At 41.1% G+C, this 17,475-nt stretch overlaps 1 protein-coding gene across 5 annotated transcripts in view; it reads left to right on the top strand.

Annotated features, from left to right (window-relative positions):
• The window catches only part of PIG-V (phosphatidylinositol glycan anchor biosynthesis class V), a 160,285-nt gene that overhangs the window by 110,183 nt on the left and 32,627 nt on the right, over window positions 1-17,475 (top strand). For all 5 annotated transcript variants that reach the window (XM_071690960.1, XM_071690957.1, XM_071690959.1 and 2 more), the window contains one exon: window positions 9,727-9,897. In XM_071690960.1, coding sequence (XP_071547061.1) covers window positions 9,727-9,897 — 171 coding nt within the window. The remainder of the gene's footprint in view (window positions 1-9,726; window positions 9,898-17,475) is intronic.

The raw sequence follows: 17,475 nt of genomic DNA, 5'->3' as shown, positions 1-17,475 counted from the left end.
ACATGAGGGGGGAGGGGGATGGTATTCCATGTGTGGCGAGGTGGCGATGAATGAATAAAGGCAGACAGTGTGAATTGTGTGCATGGGTATATATGTATGTGTCTGTGTGTGTATATATATGTGTACATTGAGGTGTATAAGTATGTATATTTGTGTGTGTGGAGGTGTGTGTATATACATGTGTATGGGGGTGGGTTGGGCCATTTCTTTCTTCTGTTTCCTTGCGCTACCTCGCAAATGCGGGAGACAGCAACAAAGCAAAAAAAAAAAAATAATAATATATATATATATATACATATGAGATGTTTGAGGACAATGTGTGGTGTGAGGTGGTTTGATCGAGTGAGTAACGTAAGGGTAAGTGAGATGTGTGGAAATAAAAAGAGCGTGGTTGAGAGAGCAGAAGAGGGTGTTTTGAAGTGGTTTGGGCACATGGAGAGAATGAGTGAGGAGAGATTGACCAAGAGGATATATGTGTCGGAGGTGGAGGGAACGAGGAGAAGAGGGAGACCAAATTGGAGGTGGAAAGATGGAGTGAAAAAGATTTTGTGTGATCGGGGCCTGAACTTGCAGGAGGGTGAAAGGAGGGCAAGGAATAGTGTGAATTGGAGCGATGTGGTATACCGGGGTTGACGTGCTGTCAGTGGATTGAATCAAGGCATGTGAAGCGTCTGGGGTAAACCATGGAAAGCTGTGTAAGTATGTATATTTGCGTGTGTGGACATATGTATATACATGTGTATGGGGGGGGTTGGGCCTTTTCTTTCGTCTGTTTCCTTGCGCTACCTCGCAAACGCGGGAGACAGCGACAAAGCATAATAAATATAAATAAATAAAATATATATATATATATATATATATATATATATATATATATATATATATATATATATATACCCATTTTTGCTTTCCGAGATAATGTTCTCGACTTCCACACATTTTTCAAGGCTCCCAAAATTTTCGCCCCCTCCCCCACCCTATGATCCACTTCCGCTTCCATGGTTCCATCCGCTGACAGATCCACTCCCAGATATCTAAAACACTTCACTTCCTCCAGTTTTTCTCCATTCAAACTCACCTCCCAATTGACTTGACCCTCAACCCTACTGTACCTAATAACCTTGCTCTTATTCACATTTACTCTTAACTTTCTTCTTCCACACACTTTACCAAACTCAGTCACCAGCTTCTGCAGTTTCTCACATGAATCAGCCACCAGCGCTGTATCATCAGCGAACAACAACTGACTCACTTCCCAAGCTCTCTCATCCCCAACAGACTTCATACTTGCCCCTCTTTCCAGGACTCTTGCATTTACCTCCCTAACAACCCCATCCATAAACAAATTAAACAACCATGGAGACATCACACACCCCTGCCGCAAACCTACATTCACTGAGAACCAATCACTTTCCTCTCTTCCTACACGTACACATGCCTTACATCCTCGATAAAAACTTTTCACTGCTTCTAACAACTTGCCTCCCACACCATATATTCTTAATACCTTCCACAGAGCATCTCTATCAATACAACAATGTTGTATGGTTGCGAGGCGTGGGCTATGGACAGAGTTGTGCGCAGGAGGATGGATGTGCTGGAAATGAGATGTTTGAGGACAATGTGTGGTGTGAGGTGGTTTGATCGAGTAAGTAACGTAAGGGTAAGAGAGATGTGTGGAAATAAAAAGAGCGTGGTTGAGAGAGCAGAAGAGGGTGTTTTGAAATGGTTTGGGCACATGGAGAGAATGAGTGAGGAAAGATTGACCAAGAGGATATATGTGTCGGAGGTGGAGGGAACGAGGAGAAGAGGGAGACCAAATTGGAGGTGGAAAGATGGAGTGAAAAAGATTTTGTGTGATCGGGGCCTGAACATGCAGGAGGGTGAAAGGAGGGCAATTGAGTGGGAGACGTATAAAAGAAAGAGACAGGAGGTCAAGAGAAAGGTGCAAGAGGTGAAAAAAAGGGCAAATGAGAGTTGGGGTGAGAGAGTATCATTAAATTTTAGGGAGAATAAAAAGATGTTCTGGAAGGAGGTAAATAAAGTGCGTAAGACAAGGGAGCAAATGGGAACTTCAGTGAAGGGCGCAAATGGGGAGGTGATAACAAGTAGTGGTGATGTGAGAAGGAGATGGAGTGAGTATTTTGAAGGTTTGTTGAATGTGTTTGATGATAGAGTGGCAGATATAGGGTGTTTTGGTCGAGGTGGTGTGCAAAGTGAGAGGGTTAGGGAAAATTATTTGGTAAACAGAAAAGAGGTAGTAAAAGCTTTGCGGAAGATGAAAGCCGGCAAGGCAGCAGGTTTGGATGGTATTGCAGTGGAATTTATTAAAAAAGGGGGTGACTGTATTATTGACTGGTTGGTAAGGCTATTTAATGTATGTATGACTCATGGTGAGGATTGGCGGAATGCGTGCATAGTGCTATTGTACAAAGGCAAAGGGGATAAGAGTGAGTGCTCAAATTACAGAGGTATAAGTTTGTTGAGTATTCCTGGTAAATTATATGGGAGGGTATTGATTGAGAGGGTGAAGGCATGTACAGAGCATCAGATTGGGGAAGAGCAGTGTGGTTTCAGAAGTGGTAGAGGATGTGTGGATCAGGTGTTTGCTTTGAAGGATGTATGTGAGAAATACTTAGAAAAGCAAATGGATTTGTATGTAGCATTTATGGATCTGGAGAAGGCATATGATAGAGTTGATAGAGATGCTCTGTGGAAGGTATTAAGAATATATGGTGTGGGAGGCAAGTTGTTAGAAGCAGTGAAAAGTTTTTATCGAGGATGTAAGGCATGTGTACGTGTAGGAAGAGAGGAAAGTGATTGGTTCTCAGTGAATGTAGGTTTGCGGCATGGGTGTGTGATGTCTCCATGGTTGTTTAATTTGTTTATGGATGGGGCTGTTAGGGAGGTGAATGCAAGTGTTTTGGATATATATATATATATATATATGGGAATTCCCATATAATATTGAGCTGTGGTTTCGGTGCATTATTACATGACAGCTAGAGAATGAATGTGAACAAATGGGGCCTTTGGTGTCTTTTCCTCGCGCTAGCTCGCACACATGAGGGGGGAGGGGTTGTTATTCCATGTGTGGCGAGGTGGCGATGGGAACAAATAAAGGCAGACAGTATGAATTGTGTACATGTGTATATATGTATATGTCTGTGTGTGTATATATATGTGTACATTGAGATGTATAGGTATGTATATTTGTGGACGTGTATGTATATACATGTGTATGTGGGCAGGTTAGGCCATTCTTTTGTCTGTTTCCTTGCGCTACCTCGCTAATGCGGAAGACAGCGGCAAAGCAAAATAAAATAAATAATATATATATATATATATATATATATATATATATTTTTTTTTTTTTTTATACTTTGTCGCTGTCTCCCGCGTTTGCGAGGTAGCGCAAGGAAACAGACGAAAGAAATGGCCCAACCCCCCCATACACATGTATATACATACGTCCACACACGCAAATATACATACCTACACAGCTTTCCATGGTTTACCCCAGACGCTTCACATGCCTTGATTCATTCCACTGACAGCACGTCAGCCCCGGTATACCACATCGCTCCAATTCACTCTATTCCTTGCCCTCCTTTCACCCTCCTGCATGTTCAGGCCCCGATCACACAAAATCTTTTTCACTCCATCTTTCCACCTCCAATTTGGTCTCCCTCTTCTCCTTGTTCCCTCCACCTCCGACACATATATCCTCTTGGTCAATCTTTCCTCACTCATCCTCTCCATGTGCCCAAACCACTTCAAAACACCCTCTTCTGCTCTCTCAACCACGCTCTTTTTATTTCCACACATCTCTCTTACCCTTACGTTACTCACTCGATCAAACCACCTCACATCACACATTGTCCTCAAACATCTCATTTCCAGCACATCCATCCTCCTGCGCACAACTCTATCCATAGCCCACGCCTCGCAACCATACAACATTGTTGGCACCACTATTGCTTCAAACATACCCATTTTTGCTTTCCGAGATAATGTTCTCGACTTCCACACATTCTTCAAGGCCCCCAGAATTTTCGCCCCCTCCCCCACCCTATGATCCACTTCCGCTTCCATGGTTCCATCCGCTGCCAGATCCACTCCCAGATATCTAAAACACTTCACTTCCTCCAGTTTTTCTCCATTCAAACTCACCTCCCAATTGACTTGACCCTCAACCCTACTGTACCTAATAACCTTGCTCTTATTCACATTTACTCTTAAGTTTCTTCTTCCACACACTTTACCAAACTCAGTCACCAGCTTCTGCAGTTTCTCACCCGAATCAACCAACAGTGCTATATCATCCATGAACAACTGACTTACTTCCCAAGCCCTCTCATCCACAACAGACTGCATAATTGCCCTTCTCTCCAAAACTCTTACATTCATCTCCCTAACGACCCCATCCATAAACGAATTAAACAACCATGGAGACATCACGCACCCCTGCTGCAAACCAACATTCCCTGGAAACCAATCACTTTACTCTCTTCCTAATCGTGCACATGCCTTACATCCTCGATAAAAACTTTTCACTGCTTCTACCAACTTGCCTCCCACACCATAACTCTTAATACCTTCCACAGAGCATCTCTATCTACATAAAAATCCATTTGTTTTTCTAAGTATTTCTCACATACATTCTTCAAAGCAAATACCTGATCCACACATACTCTGTCACTTCTGAAACCACACTGCTCTTCCCCAGTGTGATGCTCTGTACATGCCTTCACCCTCTCAATCAATACCTCCCATATAATTTCCTAGGAATACTCAACAAACTTATACCTCTGTGATTTGAACACTCACCTTTAACCCCTTTGCCTTCGTACAATGGCACTATGCATGCATTCTGCTAATCCTCAGGCACTTCACCATGAGCCATACATACATTGAATATCCTCACCAACCAGTCAACAACAGTCACCCCCTTTTTTAATAAGTCCCACAGCAACACCATCCACCCCCGCCGCCTTGCTGGCTTTCTTCTTCTGCAATGATTTCACTATTTTTTCTCTGTTTACCAAATCATTCTCCCTGACCCTCTCACTTTGCACACCAACTCGATCAAAACACCTTAAATCTGCCACTTTATCATCAAACACATTCAATAAACCTTCAAAATACTAACTCCATCTCCCTCTCACTTCCCCACTATTTGTTATTACCTCCCCATTTGCCCCCTTAACCGATGTTCCCATTTGTTCTCCTGTCTTACGTACTTTATTTACCTCCTTCCAAAACATCTTTTTATTCTCCCTAAAATTCAATGATACTCTCTCACCCCAATCTCACTTGCCCTCATTTTCACCTGTTGCACCTTTCTCTTGACCTCTTGCCTCTCTCTTTTATACATCTCCTAGTCATTTGCACTATTTCCCTGCAAAAATCATCCAAATACCTCTCTCTTCTCTTTCACTAACAATCTTACTTCTTCATCCCACCACTCGCTACCCTTTCTAGTCTGCCCACCTCCCACCTTTCTCATGCCACAGTCATCTTCTGCGCAAGCCATCACTGCTCCCCTAAATACATCTCATTCCTCCACCACTCCCCTTACTTCATTTGCTCTCACCTTTTTCCATTCTGCACCTAATTTCTCCTGGTGCTTCCTCACACAAGTCTCTTTTCCAAGCTCCCTTACTTTCACCACTCTTTTCACCCTAACATTCTCTCTTCTTTCCTGAAAACCTCTACATATCTTCACCTTTGCCTCCACAAGATAATGATCAGACATCCCTCCAGTTGCCCCTCTCAGCACATTAACATCCACAAAGTTTCTCTTTCACGTGCATATCTCTCCTAGTTACATACGTATACTTATGTATACATCTCTTTTTAAACCAGGTATTCCCAATCACCAGTCCTTTTTCAGCACACAAATCTACAAGCTCTTCCCTATTTCCATTTACAACACTGAACACCCCATGTACCCCAGTTATACCCTTTAACTGCCACATTACTCACCTTTGCATTCAAATCACCCATCACTATAACCTGGTCTTGAGCATCAAAGCTGCTAACACATTCACTCAGTTGCTCCCAAAACATTTGCCTCTCATGATCTTTCTTCTCATGACCAGGTGCATAGGCACCAATAATCACCCATCTCTCTCCATCCACTTCCAGTTTTACCCATATCAATCTAGAGTTTTCTTTCTTACACTGTATCACATACTCCCACAACTCCTGCTTCAGGAGTAGTGCTATTCCTTCCTTTGCTCTTGTCCTCTCACCAACCCTTGACTTTACTCCCAAGACATTCCCAAACCACTCTTCCCCTTTACCATTGAGCTTCGTTTCACCCACAGCCAAAGCATCCAGGTTCCTTTCCTCAAGCAAACTACCTATCTCTCCTTTTTTCTAATCTTGGTTACATCCACACACATTTAGACACCCCAATCTGAGCCCTCAGGGAGGATGAGCTCTCCCTGCATGACTCCTTCTTCTGTTTCCCCTTTTAGAAATTTGAAATACAAGGAGGGAAGGGTTTCTAGCCCCCCTGCTCCCATCCCCTTTAGTTGCCTTCTACAACATGCGGGGAATGCATGAGAAGTATTCTTTTTCCCATCCCCAGCAAAAGGGGAGATTTTTTATATCTATTAATTTCATTGGTGACCATATGACATAGTATTATTAAATTTTTCTTCCAATGTACAAATTAAAACTATTCACAAGTAGTTCTCTGTCTCTTATAGTGACTTCTGAAAATCATACTATTCATTGATTAGCTTTAGGGTATGTTTGTTTGTTTCACTTCCCAAATCTCTCTCTCTCTTTCTCTCTGTTGAGCCTTCATACTGTTTCACAGGTGTATTTGTACTTGTTCCATAATTTTTCTGCTCAGATTTTTTTTAAACTTCAGGTTCACTTCTATCCATTTGTATATTATGTCAAAGCCTTTTTGCATCTTCATTGGATTGGCTTCTAATCCAATCATTTGGATAGTTTGGTGTCATCAGCAAAGCTTCGTACTATGCCTCCATTTACTTCTCTGTTTGACATCATTATTGTAATGAAAATTAAGGCTAACACCATTCCTTGGGGTACCCTGGATAAGACATCTTCCTCATACATGATTCAATATGCCTTACCTGTAATGATAATGTTCAGCTACTTTCGCTTGTAAAATTCCATTGATTACTTTGTCAAATGCATTTAAAAATCAAGAAAAAGTGTTCCACTTTTTTTTCCTTGCACCAATTCATATTTCATTATAGTGTGCTGACAATTGGCTTTGCTTACTTCTTATGGGTACATATATAATTGGCTTTGCTTACTTTTTCTGGGCACATATCTATGTTGGCCTTCGCTTGTGTTGCTGATCTTGAATGAATGTTCCAATGTGTCCTTTCTTCTCTCTTTCAAAGACTTTTACTGCATGTGAAGTCCAACCAATAGGCCTGTCCTGCTTAGGTATTAGCTTGGATCCTTCTTTGTGTATTGATGACATTTCATTTTGTGAATGCCTGTAATTTTACTTTCATCCAGGCTTTCCCTCCTCTGTAACATCATTGTTTTAGTTTTCTTGAAGATGGCTGAGATTCCATCTGGTTCCAGAATGGATTTTTTTTGAGATTATTGCTTTTGAAGACCATTCCAATTTGTGCTTAAAATCCTTTCAGTTATCACCCTCCAGTTTGATTTGTCATGTTTCCCTTAGTTCCTGTATTGTGTTCATGTTCATTTATTTTCACATGCTGCATGTGATGATTTCTCTGATATTGTGATGTGATAGAGATTTGTGGTCATAAGTGGAATATGATTGAGAGAACTAACCCAGGTGAGCTGAAATAGTTAGGCCATACAAAGAGAATGAGCTAAGAGAAACAAACTGTAAGAATATTTGTGTCAGAAGTGGAGGGAGCATAGGCGAGTGCAAGACCAAGAAGGAAATCAAAGGATGAAGTCTATGAGGCTTTAGGATATTGGGGTCTGAACATTCAGGAGGGTGAGCAGTATGTAAAGGATAGAGTAAATTGGTGCAACTTAATATTCAGGGGGTGAAGTTTCTGTCAGTGGCCTGAAAAGTGGTCAGTGGAAAAAAGAGAGTGGTTTGTGGAGCTTGGCTGTGAATGGGGGCTCTTATTTTAGTGCATTATTCAGTACATCTGGAAAGTGGATTTGAGCAAATGAGGCCAGTCCTTGTCCATTCCTAACACTAACCCACTAACATAAGAAATGGTGAACAAGAAAGAAGGGAGTTTTACACTCATGGGGCCACATATCTTGAACAGTATACAAAGAAATTCATACAGCAACAGACATTTGGGTCCTAATGAGGCTGTTTGTGATAGTGGAAGAGAACAGAAGCTCATGGATTAGTGTGGTAGGAATAGAAATATATACAGATTTTTCAGAGAGAAAACCCTGTAAGCTTTTCATGTAAAAAGTATGAACAAGTATGAAGGGAGTTTTATGCTCATGGGGCCACATCTCTTAAACTTCATACAGAGGAGTTCAAAGAACAACAGACAGATGGGTCCCAACAAGGCTACTTGTGATAGTGGAAGAGAACGATGAAAAGTGAATGGTTCTTAGAGAGATGCAGGGATAAAGTAACCAGATGACACAAAATGAAAGTAAACAAGAATCTTAAAAATTATGTAAAGAAGTACTTTTATAGTGTAAGAGTAGTGGATGAATGGAATAGGATGATTAAAAACATGGTTAATGCAGACAGCAGACATGAATTAAAGAAGCTGTATGAAATGAGAGAATGTTCAAGAGATGGGGCTCCACAAGTGTAATACTTCCTCCCCATGCAGTACAAATAGGTGAATACAAGAGATTTAAATATACAGCTGATGATGAAGTAATTGTTATGATTGAATAGTTAGGTACAGCCTTGTAGCATATCAGTTCTTGTAGCTATCACTAGGTGGTACTACAGTAGCATTAAGTGTTGGCAGTCCCTTAAAAAGAAAACAATTAAGAAATTTGAAACTAACCTAAACACTAGTGAGAAGAAACACCAAAGATCAAAATCACTGAGAATGTTGTCGATTCATTCAGAAATATGGATTGAAAGAGAAGTGCTACTCTGGAACAAGAAGGCTTCTCACATGTCTAGCATCTTACCTGGCTGGAATGACAACCATGGTTTCCCCTAGCATGGACGGAAGAATAAAGGATACATATCACTTTTTAAAAGGTCTGACTGAGGGTAGAGAAACATGCAGAAAACAGAGACATGCAAGCCAGAGGCTAGGTACAGGTAAGCACAGAGCAGAGAATGGATTGTTTTCTTCTCCACACATCAGTATTTGAGCTCTTGATGATGGCCTGATTTCTCTACAGAAAGTGGCAAGTAGTAACTCTTTCCAAGTTAATCCAGTCCTTAGGGATAAAAGGTTGGTTTACTCACAGAATAGTAGAGAATGATTATAGTTTCCAAACAGAGTGGGGCTACCTCTGTTCTCCATTGTTTACTGGCTAACTTCTGTTAGCAAGGAAGTATGCACAAAAACCCCAGTTAGATGAAGAGTTAGTGTATGAAAGGAATCTTGGCCCAGGCATTCAAGTGAGAGACAGCAAGATTTACAAAACTTAAAGTTTGAGGTCTGAAGCATACAGAATGATAGAAATTAGCAGGTAGACTCTTACAGAATTGTGGAAATTAGCAAGTATACTCTTGTAAGTTTGTGATATATTTTTTATTCTAAATGTAAAGGAAATAACTTTCAATTATTGTAATTTGTATAGGTTTGTTGGGGCTTAGGCATTGCCCAGTCTGCAGCAGAACAAAGGAGTAACAGGAGAGAAAAACAGCATCTACCTTGGCCAGAGGAAGGCATTAATTCTTGGCGCATCTTTGTTTATACTGCTCACTCACTCTGTTTGTGTGCCTTCTGTGTTCTTTGTATCCATGTTCAGGTGAGTACTTAGGTATCAATTACCAGATTTCTCCATTCATTTTCTAAATATACTTGTAGATACATAGGCTTTTTGCTAAATGTATTTCAAAAGCAGGATCTGCTTTCTGTAAGTGAAAGAGGTGAGTGTGATTTTACACGAGTCATACAAGTAGGGGCTATGGTCATTACTCTTATCACATAAAGGTTCCAGAAAGGGTATCAACTTTCTACACCATGAAAATTGCCTTCCATCCATTGAGAAATGCGATAATAGTTGATTGTTCACTGTCGTGTATTTTAGTAAAAACTAACATGAAGAATTATTTCGATGACTTTTTGAATGTTAGGGATTCAGATAGAAACTACAATATACTGGATCAAGATGGAGTCTTATTTGATAACATATTATGTACACTGGATAAAAATCAAATCAGATTCAGAGACTGAAATGAAATTTCAGGGGTGTTTTAAGCCTTTCACTGCTGCAGGTATTGACCCAGCATCCATCCACTTCCTATGAAGAATTCTCTGGGGCTAAAATATCTTGCACTTTGTGGTAGAAGGTAGGATAAATATATTGAAAAATATAGAACCCATTCACTTTGTGGCAGAAGATTGATTAAATATAAAGTAAAAAAATATAGAACCCATTCAGTTACAGTTATTTATACCACTGCCGTGAGGTGTCAAAGGTGCTCATCATTTACTATCATAAGCAAATAAGTGCTGCCAGATGTTTGACTACATTACTCCATTTTTCCTTCTGCTTCACATATAGATGAGCATAAATTTGTTTGTGTTGTGTCAGCAGGAGCCTCATAGGGATACACAGGACTCTTAGGGAGGAGAGGGCAGGTGTATAAGGTCCTGGATTTGAACTCTGGCTGTTACAGGGTTATGTGTTCTATGAAAGTGCATGCTCATATGCACTTTAATCATGTTCACATATCTCCATGTTTGTATAATTAGGTTATGTAAAATGTTATCTGCTGGTAATGTAACACTGATGGGATTTGACAGGTCTAGACCCTGTTGTTCTTGTACGCTAAACAAAGGGTATTTGATTACTTTGTGATTGAATAGTCATATACCTATTAGGGGCAATCATAGCCTTGCATTAGCACTTCCACCTACCACACATAAGGTCCTGGCCATTGGAGGGTTATGTGTTGTATGAAAGTGTGCTTTCACATACATTATATTCATGTTCATATACCTCCGCTTTCGTAGTTAGGTTCTGTAAAATGCTATGTGCTGGTAATGTGAGCCTTATGGGATTTGACCAGTCTAGACCCCATTGCTCATGTATGTGAGATGAAGGGTACTAAATTACTTAGTAATCAAATAGTCATTTCCCTATTGCGAGTGATCATAGCCTATCAGTAGCACTTCTGCCTACCACGCATAAGATCCTGGGTTCGAACCCTGGCTATTGGAGGGTTATGTGTTCTGTAAAAGTGTGCATTCATATCCACCATATATATACAAATTCATTTTATTTATTACACTTTGTCGCTGTCTCCCGCGTTAGCGAGGTAGTGCAAGGAAACAGACAACAGACAAAAGAATAGCCCAACCCACCCACATACACATGTTTATACATACACGTCCACACACACACATATACATACCTGCACATTTCAACGTATACATATATATACATACACAGACATATACATACATACACATGTAAATAATTCATGCTTGCTGCCTTTATTCATTCCCGTCGCCACCCCGCCACACATGAAATCACCCCCCCCCACACCATGCCAACCAAAACACCCTATATCTGCCACTCTATCATCTAACACATTGAACAAACCTTCAAAATACTTACTCCATCTTCTCACATAACTACTACTTGTTATCACCTCCCCATTTGCCCCCTTCACCGATGTTCCCATTCGTTCTCTCGTCTTATGCACTTTATTTACCTCCTTCCAAAACATATTTTTATTCTCCCTGAAATTTAATGATACTCTCTCATTTGCCCTCTTTTTCACCTCTTGCACCTTTCTCTTGACCTCTTGCCTCTTTCTTTTATACATCTTCCAGTCATTTGCACTATTTCCCTGCAAAAATCGTCCAAATGACTCTCTCTTCTCTTTCACTAATAATCGTACTTCTTCATCCCACCACTCACTACCCTTCCTAATCAACCCACCTCCTACGCTTCTCACACCACAAGCATCTTTTGTGAAAACCAACACTGCTTCCCTAATTACATCCCATTCCTCCCCCACTCCCCTTACCTCCTTTGCTCATACCTTTTTCCATTCTGCACTTAATCTCGTGTGGTACTTCCTCACACAAGTCTCCTTCCCAAGCTCACTTACTCTCACCACCCTCTTCACCCCAACATTCTCTCTCCTTTTCTGAAAACCTCTACAAATCATCACCTTCACCTCCACAAGATAATTATCAGACATCCCTTCATTTCCACCTCTCAGCACATTAACATCCAAAAGTCTCTCTTTCACGCGCCTATCAATTAACACGTAATCCAATAATGCTCTTTGGCCATCTCTCCTACTTACATACGTATACTTATGTATATCTCTCTTATTAAACCAGGTATTCCCAATCACCAGTCCTTTTTCAGCACATAAATCTACAAGCTCTTCACCATTTCCATTTACAACACTGAACACCCCATGTACACCAATTTTTTCCTCAACTGCCACATTACTCACCTTTGTATTCAAATCACCCATCACTATAACCCGGTCTCATGCATCAAAACTGCTAACACACTCACACAGCTGCTTCCAAAACTCTTGCCTCTCATGATCTTTCTTCTCATGCCCTGGTGCACCAATAATCACCCATCTCTCTCCATCCACTTTCAGTTTTACCCATATCAATCTAGAGTTTACTTTCTTACACTCTATCACATACTCCCACAACTTCCATTTCAGGGGTAGTGCTACTCGTTCTTTTGCTCTTGTCCTCTCACCAACCCCTGACTTTACTCCCAAAACATTCCCAAACCACACTTCCCCTTTACCCCTGAGCTTTGTTTCACTCAGAGCCAAAACATCCAGGTTCCTTTCTTCAAACATACTACCTATCTCAACTTTTTTCTAATCTTGGTTACATCCACACACATTTAGACACCCCAGTCTGCGCCTTCGAGGAGGATAAGCACTCCCTGCGTGACTCCTTCTTGTGTTTCCCCTTTTAGGAATTAAAAAATACAAGAAGGAAGGGTTTCTAGCTCCCCGCTCCCATCCCCTTTAGTCGCCTTCTACAACACATCGGGAAAGCGTGGGAATAGAGTGAATTGGAATGATGTGGTATAACGAGGTCGACGTGCTGTCAATGGATTGAACCAGGGCATCTGAAACGTCTGGGGTAAACCATGGAAAGTTTTGTGGGGGCTGGATGCGGAAAGGAAGCTGTGGTTTCGGTGCATTATACATGACAGTTAGAGACTGAGTGTGAACAAATGTGGCCTTTGTTGTCTTTTCCTAGTGCTACCTCGCGCACATGCAGGGGAGGGGGCTGTCATTTTCATGTGTGGCCTGGTGGCGACGGAAATGAGTAAGGGCAGACAGTATGAATTATGTACATGTGCATATATGTATATGTCTGTGTGTGTATATATATGTATACGTTAGGATGAATAGTTATGTATATGTGCATGTGTGGATGTGTATGTATATGAATGTGTATGTGGGTGGGTTAGGCCTTTCTTTCGTCTGTTTTCTTGCGCTACCTTGCTAGTGCGTGAGACACTGACAAAATATAATAAAAAACATATATAAAAAGATGTCTTGGAAGGAGGTAAATAAAGTGTGTAAGACAAGAGAACAAATGGGAACATCGATGAAGGGGGCTAATGGGGAGGTGATAACAAGTAGTGGTGATGTGAGGAGATGGAGTGATTATTTTGAAGGTTGATCGAGGTGTTGTGCGAAGTGAGAGGGTTAGGGAGAATGATTTGGTAAACAAAGAAGAGGTAGTAAAAGCTTTGCGGAAGATGAAAGCCAGCAAGGCAGCGGGTTTGGATGATATTGCAGTGGAATTTATTAATAAAAGGGGGTGACTGTGTTGTTGACTGATTGATAAGGATGTTCAGTGTATGACTCATGGTGAGGTGCCTGAGGATTGGCAGAATGCATGCATAGTGCCATTGTACAAAGGCAAAGAGGATGAAGGTGAGTGCTCAAATTACAGAGGTATATGTTTGTTGAGTATTCCTGGGCAATTATATGGGAGGGTATTGATTGAGAGGGTGAAGGCATGTACAAAGTATCAGATTGGGGAAGAGCAGTGTGGTTTCAGAAGTGGTAGAGGATGTGTGGATCAGGTGTTTGCTTTGAAAAATGTATGTGAGAATTACTTAGAAAAGCATATGGATTTGTATGTAGCATTTATGGATCTGGAGAAGGCATATGATAAAGTTGATAGAGATGCTCTGTGGAAGGTATTAAGAATATATGGTGTGGGAGGCAAGTTGTTAGAAGCAGTGAAAAGTTTTTATCGAGAATGTAAGGCATGTGTATGAGTAGGAAAGTGATTGGTTCTCAGTAAATGTCGGTTTGTGGCAGGGATGCGTGATGTCTCCATGGTTGTTTAATTTTTTATGGATAGGGTTGTTAGGGAGGTGAATGCAAGGGTTTTGGAGAGAGAAGCAAGTGTGCAGTCTGTTGTGGATGAGAGAGCTTGAGAAGTGAGTCAGTTGTTGTTCACTGATGATACTGCACTGGTGGCTGATTCAGGTGAGAAACTGTAGAATCTGGTGACTTTTTTAATAAATTCCACTGCAATACCATCCAAACCCGCCACCTTGCCGGCTTTCATCTTCCGCAAAGCTATTACTACCTCATCTCTGTTTACCAAATCATTCTCCATAACCCTCTCACTTCACAAAACACCCTATATCTGCCACTCTTATCATCTAACACATTCAACAAACCTTCAAAATACTTACTCCATCTCCTCACATCACCACCACATGTTATTACCTCCCCATTAGCCCCCTTCACCGATGTTCCCATTTGTTTTCTAGTCTTATGCACTTCACTCACCTCCTTCCAAAATATCTTTTTATTCTCCCTAAAATTTAATGATACTCTCTCACCCCAACTCTCATTTGCCCTCTTTTTCACCTTGTGCACCTTTCTCTTGACCTCTTACCTCTTTCTTTTATACATTTCCCAGTCACTTGCACTATTTCCCTGCAAAACTCGTCCAAATGCCTCTCTCTTCTCTTTCAATTATAATCTTACTTCTTCATCCCACCACTCTACCCTTTCTAATCTTCCCACCTCCCACGCTTCTCATGCCACAAGCATCTTTTGCACAAGCCATCACCGCTTCCCAAAATACATCCCATTCCTCCCCCATTCCCCTTATATCCTTTGCTCTCACCTTTTTCCATTCTGCACTCAGTTTCTCCTGGTACTTCCTCACGCAAGTCTCCTTCCCAGGGTCAGGGAGAATGATTTGGTAAACAGAGAAGAGGTAGTAAAGCTTCACAAGAGATGAAAGTCAGCAAGGCGGCAGGTTTGGATGGTATTGCAGTGGAATTTATTAAAAAAGGGGTGACTGTATTGTAGACTGGTTGGTGAGGATGTTCAATGTATGTATGGCTCATGGTGAAGTGCCTGAGACTTGGTGGAATGCATGCATAGTGCCATTGTACAAAGGCAAAAGGGATAAAGGTAAGTGTTCAAATTACAGATGTATAAGTTTGTTGAGTATTCCTGGGAAATTATATGGGAGGGTATTGATTGAGAGGGTGAAGGCATGTACAGAGCATCAGATTGGGGAAGAGCAGTATGGTTTCAGAAGTTGTAGAGGATGTGTGGATCAGGTGTTTGCTTTGAAGAATGTATGTGAGAAATACTTAGAAAAACAAATGGATTTGTATGTAGCATTTATGGATCTGGAGAAGGCATATGACAAAGTTGATAAAGATGCTGTGTGGGAGGTATTGAGAGTATATGGTGTGGGAGGCAAGTTGCTGGAAGCCGTGAAAAGTTTTTATCATGGATGTAAGGCATGTGTATGAGTAGGAAGAGAGGAAAGTGACTGGTTCTCAGTGAATGTCAGTTTGTGTCAGGGGTGCATGATGTCTCCATGGTTGTTTAACTTGTTTATGGATGGGGTTGTTAGGGAGGTGAATGCAAGAATTTTGGAGAAAGGGGCAAGTATGCAGTCTGTTGTGGATGAAAGGGGCTTAGGAAGTGAGTCAGGTGTTGTTCGCTGATGATACAGCGCTGGTGACTGATTTCGCTGAGAAACTGCAGAAGCTGGTGACTGAACTTGGGAAAGTGTGTGAAAGAAGAAAGCTGAGAGTAAATGAGAATAAGAGCAAAGTTAGGTCCAGTAGGGTTGAGGGACAAGTCAATTTGGAGGTAAGTTTGAATAGAGAAAATCTGGAGGAAGTGTTTTTGATATCTGGGAGTGGATTTAGCAGCAGATGGAACCATAGAAGCGGAAATGAGTCACAGGGTGGTGGAGGGGGCGAAAATTCTGGGAGCATTGAAAAATGTGTGGAAGACGAGAAAATTATCTCAGAAAGCAAAAATGGGTGTGTTTGAAGGAATAGTGGTTCCAACAATGTTTTATGGGTGCGAGGCGTGGGCTGTAGAAAGAGTTGTGTGGAGGAGGGTGGATGTGTTGGAAATGAGATGTTTGAGGACAATATGTGGTATTAGGTGGTTTGATCGAGTAAGTAATGAAAAGGTAAGAGAGATGTGTGGTAATAAAAAGAGTGTGGTTGAGAGAGCAGAAGAGGGTGTATTGAAATGGTTTGGTCACATGGAGAGAATGAGTGAGGAAAGATGTTTCAGAGGTGGAGGAACAAGAAGTGGGAGACCAAATTGAAGGTGGAAGTATGGAGTGAAAAAGATGTTGAGCGATCGGGGCTTGAACACGCAGGAGGGTGAAAGGCAAGAAAGAAATAGAGTGAATTGGAACAATGTGGTATACCGGGTTGACGTGCTGTCAATGGATTGAACCAGGGCATGTGAAGTATCTGGGTTACGTAAACCATGGAAAGTTTTGTGGGGCCTGGATATGGAAAGGGAGTTGTGGTTTTGGTGCATTATACATGACAGCTTGAGACTGAGTGTGAACGAATGTGGTCTTTGTTGTCTTTTCCTAGCACTACCTCATGTGTGTGCGGGGGGAGTGGTTATCATTTCATGTGTGGCAGGGTGTTGATGGGAATGAATAAAGGCAGCAAGTATGAATAATGGACTTGTGTATATATGTATATGTCTTTTTATGTACATATATATGAAAACGTTGAAAAGTATATGTATGTATATGTGAGTGTGTGGACGTGTATGTATATACTTGTGTATGTGGATGGGTTATGCCATTCTTTCATCTGTTTCCTTGTGCTACGTCACTAACGTGGGAGACAGCAACAAAGTACAATGAATAAATAAATAGATGAATAAATAAATATTTATTATAGATTTATTATACTTATACTTTGTCGCTGTCTCCCGCTTTAGCGAAGTAGCACAAGGAAACAGACAAAAGAATGGCCCAACCCACCCACATATATATATATATATATATTTTTTTTTGCTTTGTCGCTGTCTCCCGCGTTTGCGAGGTAGCGCAAGGAAACAGA

This window comes from Panulirus ornatus, chromosome 49 (assembly GCF_036320965.1).
Source record: "Panulirus ornatus isolate Po-2019 chromosome 49, ASM3632096v1, whole genome shotgun sequence".
In the NCBI taxonomy this organism is placed as follows: Eukaryota; Metazoa; Arthropoda; class Malacostraca; order Decapoda; family Palinuridae; genus Panulirus; species Panulirus ornatus.
Note: the sequence above shows the minus strand (reverse complement) of the source record. Positions and strands in the feature narration are given on the sequence as shown.